The 10,045-nt window shown below is 39.7% G+C and overlaps 1 protein-coding gene across 2 annotated transcripts in view; it reads right to left on the bottom strand.

Annotated features, from left to right (window-relative positions):
• lig3 (ligase III, DNA, ATP-dependent) overlaps nucleotides 1-10,045 on the bottom strand; it is a 49,693-nt gene that overhangs the window by 3,313 nt on the left and 36,335 nt on the right. For both annotated transcript variants that reach the window (XM_020513462.2, XM_048612559.1), the window contains 3 exons: nucleotides 7,212-7,362; nucleotides 6,219-6,319; nucleotides 5,005-5,079 (listed from right to left, as the gene is read on the bottom strand). In XM_020513462.2, coding sequence (XP_020369051.2) covers nucleotides 5,005-5,079; nucleotides 6,219-6,319; nucleotides 7,212-7,362 — 327 coding nt within the window. The remainder of the gene's footprint in view (nucleotides 1-5,004; nucleotides 5,080-6,218; nucleotides 6,320-7,211; nucleotides 7,363-10,045) is intronic.

Genomic DNA, 10,045 nt, shown 5'->3' with positions numbered 1-10,045 from the left:
TCCTTCACAGATGCTGCCAGACCTGCTGAGCTTTTCCAGCAACTTTGTTTTTGTTCCTGATTTACAGCATCCGCAGTTCTTTTGGTTTTTATTTCACACTGTTAAAAAAAATCTGGCCCCACGTCATTTTTAAATCTTTCTCCTCTCAGCTTAAAAATACACCTACTTTTGAACTTCCCCAACCTAGGGAAAAGACCTTTGCTATTCACCTTATCTATGCCTCTCACGATTTTACAAACTTCTATAAGGTCACCCCTCAACCTCCTACGCTCTAGTGAAAAATGTTCTAGCCTATCCTGCCCATTTTTACAACTCAAGCCCTCCATTCTTGGCAACATCCTGGTAATTTTTTTTGGAACCTTCTCCAGTTTGATAATATCCTTCCAAGGTAGGGCAACCAGAACTGTACACAGCACTCCAGAAGCCTCACCAACATCCTGTACAAACTCAACATGACCTCCCAACTCCTATTCTCAAAGGTCTGAACAATGAAGGCAAGCATGCTAAATGCCTTCTTAACCACCTCATCTACCTGTGATACAAATTTCAAAGAATTATGTACTTGAGCTCCTAGGTCTCTCTGCTCTACGACACTACCCAGGGTCCGACCATAAATTGTACAAGTCCTGCCCTTGTTTCTTTCACCAAAATGCTATAACTTCCATTTATCTAAATTAAACTCCATCTGCCCTCCTCAGCCCTTTCACCCAATTGATCAAGATCTCTTTGTACTCCAAGAAACCTTTCTCACTGTCCACAATACCACCAATTTTGGTGTCATCCGCAAATGTATTAACCATGCCTTCTATATTCTTATCCAAATCATTTATATAAAATGAAAAACTAAAGTGGACCCCGTACCAATCCCTGTGGAATACCACTGGTCACAGGCCTCCTGTCCAAAAAAAAACAATCCTCCACCACCACCCTCTGTGTCCTACCGTCAAGCCAATTTTGTATCCAATTAGCAAACGAACGCTCAATCCCATGTGATCTAACTTAAATTTCCTAAATAATAAAATTTGTTCTGGCATAAAAATGTGAAATCTTGCATGTTGATCAGTGAATCACGAGGTGTTAAGATATCTCTGTTCAATAAATGGTCATTGGCAGGATTGTAACACAAAAAACATTCAAACTTGGGCTTCATAAATAGATGCTCTGAGTACAAAAGCATAGAAATTATGCTGAGACTTTAGAAAATGTTTAGTTAGACCACACCAAGGCATTATATCTAGTTGTTCACCACACTTTAGGAACAATGTTAAAGGTCCTTCAAAGGGTGCAGAAAAGATTTACCTGAATTGGCCCAAAGATGGGAGATTTCAGCAATAAATATTAAGTTGAAGAAGCTGAGATTTTTCTTCTTGGGACAAAGCAGACAGAGGAGAATGGACAGTGGTCGATAAGATTACGACAGGTTTTGATAAGGTTGAAATAACTCCACAGAGACCAATATCCCATAACCAAGTCACCCTTATTGAAATGTGGCGAGTCCTTGACTCTGATTCAGCTCCCTCAGAGTCAGCTCTCAAAGCAAAACAGAACCTCTGACAGTCCTGTTATCTCTCAGCCAGGGCTCTCGGATTGGACCAGATTAACAGCTGCAATCAGGGAACTCATTCTACGGAGGTCTACCTGACTGACCTCACTACAAAGGACAACAAGGGAAAAACTGTTCTTCATCATCTGATGGCACAAGGACTCGGGGATGGAGAATTGGACAAGAGGAGAAGCAAAGGGAACGGAGGAAGAATTTTATTTTAAATTAACACTGAGTGTTAATGACTTGGAACTTTCTGCCAACAAGGTAAAAGCAGAGACAATGAGCAATTTCAAGGAAATGAGACATGTGCTTGAAGGAAATGAACTTGCAGGTCTACAGGGATGAAATGGAAGAAATGTGACTAACTGGATTGCTTCACAGACCTTTACAGACTCAAGGCACTGAACAGCTTCCTACGGTACTGCAATTGACATGAAGGTTCCAAGTTAAAGACACCATTCTACATCGGTTTTTGTTTCAACACTGATAGTATTCCCAAATCTCCTTAGCTTTACACTTAACCAACATTTGAATTACAGTAAGCAAAGTTACACTTCATTTCAACTGACCAGGCAAAGCAAAAAAACTGTTTAATAATAAGCATAACAAAAAGATCTGTTCATGATCATAAAACTCAACATTCATGTTTACAGTGTTTAAACCTACACATTCTCTCCACATTACTGTAAATCCTATTATGGATCAAAGCATTTTAAAATAAGTGTTACAAATACAAAGTAGAGAGACACAAGACAAACTGAAATCATACTCTTACAATGCCAGAAGACAAAAATGTTTTCTCTAGGTCGAAATTGAATACATTCCACCAATTTTGTTTATGTATATGCAAATAAAACCATTTTTGCCAGCTGTCTCCATTCGAACTGATATGGAATTTCACATTAGCAGTATCTCTATTTGCCAGTTGGGAAAACAGGCTTTATCTAAATGCCTTGTGATGAGCAGAACAAGACTTAGGGATTCCCCTTTCATCCTTGCCCCATTATAAGTATGGTGATACTGCTGGATTTTACTAATTAAAACAGTTTAGCATAGTAGATTTGGTAAGTGAAATGCAACAAGCAGCTTAAGGTCAATTCATTGGTTAAAAATATTGGTTGTAGGTTTATGTGGAACTAAGTAAGAAAAAAATTCAGCTGTCAGCAAAATCATAATGGACTATCACTGGGGTGAGTGCTCAAGACCTGGTAATGTATTAGTGCCAAGGCAGCTTCAACAATAGTGAGAATTATCATTTTAACTCAAGGATTCTTGCTATTATAGATCCCAAGGAATTCCACCAACAAAGACACCAGTCAATCATCATCATGTATTTCCATATAGATGTTACCTAACATAATGCGTTTGTTTCGACCATGTTCTGTTTCTCTTTTAGCTGTCTAAATAACATTTCATTAATGTCAGGGAACCTAAAGAGACAGCAACACATTGTTGAATGCATGTACTATAAAAGTGTTGTTATGTTTGAAAAGAAAACGCACAAGGTCAAACTGTTTTTGCTGCTCACCACGGTTGGTCATTCAGACAGCTCAAATCTCAGAAGATGTTATGTTACAATTAAGAGATTTATGAGATGGTGTTTTGGGGGCTCTTTTTGAATAAAGGGTCTCACGTGTCCTGTTCTGAAGTCTGCTTGACAGTAAGCCTGGGTGATTTGATTGCCACAGATTAATGGAAGACTTGGATTGTTTTACTGGCAAGGTGGAAGGTGCTTCAAGATAATGGCAGCAAGACTTAATTTACGAGTCTCCCAAATTCCGGAAAGATGTTAATAGCATCACGTAGTAAACGGATATGCTGAAGGAGCAGCATTCCACAAGCTTGTGATTTCAAATAAACCTGTTGGACTATAACTTGGCGTCATGCGACTTCTGACTTCATCCAGGACAAAGCAGCCTATTTGATCAGCACCAAATACACAAACATCCACTCCCTCAATCAGCGATGCTCAGTAGCAGCAATATGCACCATCCACAAGATGCACTGCAGAAATTCACAAAGGCTCCTTAGACAGTGCCTTTGAACCCATGGCCACTATCACCTAAAAGGTGAAGGGCAGCAGATACATGGGAACATCACCAAGATCCCCTCCAAGCCACTCACCATCCTGACTTAGAACCTTCAGTGTTGCTGGGTCAAAAACCTAGAAGTCCCTCCCTTCATTGCATTGTGCTTCTACCTATACCAAATGGACTACAGCAGATCAAGAAGGCAGCTGACTACAATCATCTAAAGGGCAACTAGCGATGGTCAATAAATGCTGCCTACATCCCAGAAGTAAAGAAAGAAATCTTACTTTCAAGATGAAAGGAGAGTTAGGGTGAAAAATGGCTAATTAGTACCTCTAACCAAATACACAGTTCATACATTTCACATTGTCATGGGGAAGAGGACAGAGGAAGCTATTTCCAAGATCCGGTTAGCAGCTTCCCTACAAATCACATTGAAGCAGTAGGGGTTCTGTATGATCAGCAGAGAGAAACGGCTTCTTGACTTTGCAAACTAGTACAGTCTCTGTGGATTCTGGGAGATTTGCTTTGTCTTGGTCAGGGGCAAGAATCACTGTAACAGGCTTTACCGTAGCTGCTGAATTTAAAGGATCTTTCCAAAATCTAAAAAGAAGCACTTGGAAATAGTTACTCTAAGTTACTACTTGGTGAAACAGGGATGCAGGAACTCATTAGAAGCTGAGGGCAACAGTAGACCAATTGCTATAAGGACTGTAATTCCATAGAGTGTAATGCAAGGTAAATATCAAAGGGAATGTTCATTACTGTTGTTTCAGTTATAAATTACCTACAAAAAAGCAAAAAAACTGTTTAGTTGTTTGTTACAGCATGTGAATGCATTTGTTAATACTTTAAGATCTATTTTTAGCTATTGTGCTCAAAGGGAAACTTGAGACTTTCCTCAATTCTGCAGCACAAGATGCACAGAACACAAGTTTATAGAAAAATATAACTTCTCAGTAAATTTGCAGCGCAAATAGATCCTCTTTATAGATCAGAAATAAAGCAGCATTACAATCATCCATGTTGCAACATCAAGAAAACATCTATGAGTAAAGCTCTTAAGTAATCAAGCTTTACTCACACAATCAAACCAGGATATTCAACAGGACAACAGAGCAGTGGTTTCTAGAAACACAACGAGGAAGGACATTACCACATAACCGCAGTGACAAAAGTTGGAAGCCTCTGTACCATCAATGCTTAGCAGTAAAGTAGGACAGTTGGGACAGTTTGTTTATCTCAAAAAATAGTTTCTCCTCAATAACGCCATCAATTCATTTCAAAATGCTAAAAGCCTGGTGACCATCAAGCAAAGTGGATCCACGGCAATAGGGAACCCGGTGTGAATATCATGACGCAAACAGCAGCATTATGATATTGCAAAATGTGAGCAGAACTTCAAAAAAAAAACAAAAACCCGAGTACCTGGTTGGAAGAAGATGACACAGATGGGCTGGAAAGCAAGGAGCCATTACTCTTTTCAGTTACGGGTGATTTGATCTGTTGAGGGGAAATAAAACACAGGCCAAGTAAATAAAAAGATATTTTCAGTTAAACTCTGGGTGTCGCAGGGTGTATTTTAACCAGATTTCTTTACATGCAGTTGAGTGATCATATTAATGTGTCAACTCAATAAAACTTTGTTTCCTTGTGTAGAGGTCGTCAGACGAGATGGGCAATAACTTATCACTACTGTGGTCAGCATGGTACCTTTATGGTCAATGAACACATCACTGCTAAATGGAATGAAATTATGGCTCACCAAAGTATCTCCTATTTTATCTCATTCCTTCTCAGGATCTGAAAAATGAACAAATTCCTTTTGTGTCTTTTTTACTTCTGACACTGCATGCTGTTCAAAAGGCAAGCCTGGTATAATTTCAAACACTAATTTCAATTCTGTTTTGTCTTATTGCAGTTTAAGCCTTTTGATCTTTGTTTCTCAATCTAAACAATTCTATAAAAGAACCGCAACAAGCTCAAAATCCACTCAAAAGACAGCATTAGTTTTTCTTTGTGTCCAATTTTCTTCCTTATACCTACTCCTCCTTCACTTCCTTTTGACTTCTTGCTATGATATCATTTCACAAGCACCAACAACTCTCCTAAATCTGCCTAATCAGAAGTCATAGAGGTCTATAGGACAGAAAAAAAGCCCTTCAGCTCATCAAGTCCGTTCCAAAGATTTGGCACATATTTGGCTATGGAATGTGATCACACAAGCCAGATTGTCTCATCACCCAAGTCCTAGATACAACCACTAATGGCGCACTGCAATTAACTAACTCTATACAGATTGAGGAGAAATCTAGGATCTCACTACTATGTACAGCTTAGGTGCTCAGTGGATAATCTCACACAGTCATTAGATAAAATTTGAAAAACATGCACTCTGGATCAGTGTTCATACTTGGGGAAAAAAAAACAGTATTGATTACTGAGGCACCAATAGCCCATGAAAGTCAGTGGCCTCTCTCCATATAGAAAAGTACACAATTCCCCATCAACTTTTCTGCAAGGCAGTACAGTGACAATTGGCAACTCAGTGGAAAGCACAGGTACCAAACCCTATCCTCAGGTGCTAACAGGGGACTCTGTAAAATATAATCACAGACAAAATACACAAGAAAGAGCTTCACCTTCTTTCCATTCGGTTCAGTTGCTGTTAATCTCCGCTTCACCCCTCTTCCTGTTGATGAATCTGACGATACAAGTGGTGATTTTTTGGAAGTATGGTTAGCTATAAAAGAAAAAATTTAAAACCGAACATTATCAACTTTGCAGTAATGTATAAAACTTTTTTTTAAAAAACAGCTTTAATTGAAAGAAAGGGTGTTTGTGTGGCTTTTAGTGTTCTACTAATTTGTATAGATCCAGCATATAAATCGAAGATGCTCACTGCTCTGTTGCTTTCCTTACTACAATTGTGCATTAAGTTGTTTCTAGCAAATGACAGTCTGAAAAAATGCCAGAGATCTAATGGAATGAGGGAAGAGGTAATGGATATATCAATTAAAGATTAATCTGGTCTGAGCTGGTTGTATAAATATGGGGAGACAGTAACCAGTTTGGGTGAGTTTGTTGTGATGAACTGAAATAAAAGTCTTTTGAAGTGTGGACCTGGACTCTAACTAAAATTATCTTCTAATGTATAAAACTTGTGCTGTACTGAGCAAATGCTGTACTATCTGAAGCTACTGCCTTTTAGTTGAAAGGAGTCTGCCCTTTCAGGTGTATCTAAAACATCACATGTCACTCTCTGAAAAGGACCAACAAGTTCTCCAGTGTCCTTGACAACATTAATACTTCAACTAATATCATTGGAACACTTTGGCTGATGATTCACCTTCTTACTGTTATAGGGTTACTATGAATGCAGACAGGTTTCCACGTTTCCTAAACTATAATCGTGATTACTCTGAAGAAAATACTTATTGGCTCTAAAGTACTTTGCAATGTCTTGAAGTCATGACAGGTACTACATAAAATAGCCTCTTTCTTTTTATTTCATAAGGGTAAAAAAATAACAGCCTGCCCATTAGCCCAGACTGGATTCCCTTATCCCAAGGTCTAAGCCACTATATCAGGTTGTCTCCTTGTTGATCATTGTATTTCTAGAAACATTCTCTCACCTTCTTGGTTCTTAATTTTCTTCCCAGATAATTTGGAAGGGGCTTTTGAATCTTGTGATGTCAGTTTTGATGAACCAGAGGGCCACTCATCATCATCTTTCCCAGAAGTCACAATAATATCAGTCTTCTCTTTTGAAACCCTGTACAATTCCTACAAAAGCAAGTTCATTGAAAAGCTTAGTAAAAGCAAAACAGGGAGTTTGAAAAGCAATTGTGGGTAATACAGTGTTTTCCAAACATATTCTCACCGTGACTCCATTTCAAAACTTGCAAATATAATAACCACTCGCGGAGAACTCAGAGTGGGTGAACAGGCATGTATGAGCAGAGAGCAGGGTAGAAATCCTGCAAAGGCCAGGGTCACTGGAAGAGTGGGGGAGTATTTCTGCCTCAGTTAGCAACCCCAAAACTCCAGCTCACGATCCCTGATGGGGCCCGGCTTTGGCAATCCCTGGTTTAATGTTTCAAATAAAAAAATGTATGAAAATGTGTGATAAAAATTTTAAATATTATTTGTAATTAGACTATAATGGCAGAAATTAGTTGTAAAACTTCACTGAACCCAACTGATAAGATTAATACCCAGCCACTAAAGCATAGTATCCAAGAGTATTTTCATCATTGGACTCCCAATGTAGACAAATCTCAATGCACTGAGCATGGCTCCTTCAAATCATTCTCTCCCAGCAAGACCACCAAGCCTATCTTCTCCAAGCCTCCACAACTGTAGCACAAGAATAGACATGGAAAAGCAAGCCAGCAAAACATTCCTATACTACAGTCAGGTCAAACTTTTTATTTTTAAAATAAATGTTTTAATGATCTGGATAGTGCAGCACAGCAGTGCATCTGCAAAATCCTAGGATAGAGCTTCCCAGGGTTGGGGTCATTACAAGCTGACATTTTAGGATCATGAACTCCAAAGCAGCTATGTCTGCTGCAGGGTTCTGCCACCACCAACACCCCACCCACCCCAGATCTTCTCATCACAAATTTCAAAATTTAAATTCATTGTTATTGAATGTATACATCATGTACATGGAATAATCATTTAATAATTACCATTTATATGTCCAAATCATGCAAATTTAGTTTACTGTCCATGATTAATCTATGATCTCATTAAAATTCACTTTCCTTGTACATTGTACAAGTAGAATACAGGGTTAACGGAAAGATTCTTGGCAGTGTGGAGGAGCAGAGGGATCTTGGGGTTCATGCCCACAGTTCCCTGAAAGGTACCACCCAGGTGGATAGAGTTGTTAAGAAGGCGTATGGTGTATTAGCATTCGTTAATACAGGGATTGAGTTCAAGAGCCGTGAAGTTATGCTCCAGCTATACAAAAGCTGGTTCGGCCATATCTGGAGTATGTGTCCAGTTCTGGTCGCCTCATTACAGGAAAGATGTGGAAGCATTGGAAAAGGTGCAGAGAAGATTTACCAGGATGTTGCCTGGAATGGAGGGAAGGTCTTACAAGGAAAGGTTGAGAGAGCTAGGGCTTTTCTCTTTAGAACGACGAAGGATGAGAGGTGACTTGATAGAGGTGTACAAAATGATCAGAGGTATAGATAGAGTGGACAGCCAGAGACTTTTTCCTAGGGTGGAGGTAGCTATTACGAAGGGGCATAGTTTTAAAGTGAGTGGAGGTACGTATAGGGGAGACGTCAAAGGTAGGTTCTTTACTCAGAGAGTGGTCGGGGCGTGGAATGCATTGCCGGAGAGGGTAGTGGAGTCAGCCTCATTAGGGACATTTAAGCGGCTATTAGATAGGCATATGGATGAGAGTATAAGGTAGGGGTGGAGGTCAGATAGACCTTAGAATTAGGGTAAAAGTTTGGCACAACATAGTGAGCCGAAGGGCCTGTAGTGTGCTGTACTGTTCTATGTTCTATTTTGTGTGAGAATACAAATTGTTCTATTAAGTAGGATTGTTCATGTACAGTACGTCAAAACTTTTCCAACATGACCCACTGTTAAATATATCAGAGACTGCAATGAATTAATTAATTTTTAAAAACTTCAATAGCCTGCTTTTACAACATATCCGGCGGTCTTGTGGAGCAGTGTTTTTGTCCTGCCTCTGTCAGAAGTTCCGGTTTCCAATCACTGTCCAATGCTTGATGACCTATTATGTGGCCCACCAACATATGCCAACAGCAGGCAGTAAGGAGACAAATTCCTTACGACTGAAGACCATTGAGTCGAAAAAGCTCGAGTATACCCTAGGGGAAAATGAGGTGTGCTCTTCAAGCTTGCCTAGAGTCTCAATGGAGCACTGCAGAAAGCCCGAGACAGAAATGTTGGCCGCGAACATGGTGTGTTGAACTGGCAAGCAACTGGAAGGTCTGAACAGGTTGACTAGAAATATCTGGATAGGTGACCGTTTTTCTAAAAAAATCCATGTAGCAATTCTAGGATTCTTGTGCCCTGAATACATTATCTATCCTTAGACAGCACCTTCCATCTGGAAGGACAAGGGCCAGATACATGGGAACACCACCACGTGCAAGTTCCTCTCCAAGCCACTCACCATCCCAACTTGAAAATACATTGCTGTTCCTTCACTGTGACTGAGTCAAAATCCTGGGATTCCCTGCCTAAACTCACCACCAACTTCTCAAGGACAACTAGGGATGGGCAATAAATGCTGGCTAAGCCAGTGACACCACATCCCATGAGTGAATTTAAAAAAAAAATCCTCCATCTCCCTGCTATCATTGGTATTAAAATCCACCCTCCCACTCTCCGCAAATTGACTCATCCTTCTCACTCAATGGTCACAGCAATCTTCAAACCTTGCAGCAGGGCCACAGAGGGAAAAACGTCCGAGAAG

The sequence above is a fragment of the Rhincodon typus genome, chromosome 26 (assembly GCF_021869965.1).
Source record: "Rhincodon typus isolate 14 chromosome 26, sRhiTyp1.1, whole genome shotgun sequence".
NCBI classification, from domain to species: Eukaryota; Metazoa; Chordata; class Chondrichthyes; order Orectolobiformes; family Rhincodontidae; genus Rhincodon; species Rhincodon typus.
The sequence above is the reverse complement of the archived record's forward strand: the minus strand, read 5'-3'. Positions and strand labels throughout refer to the sequence as shown.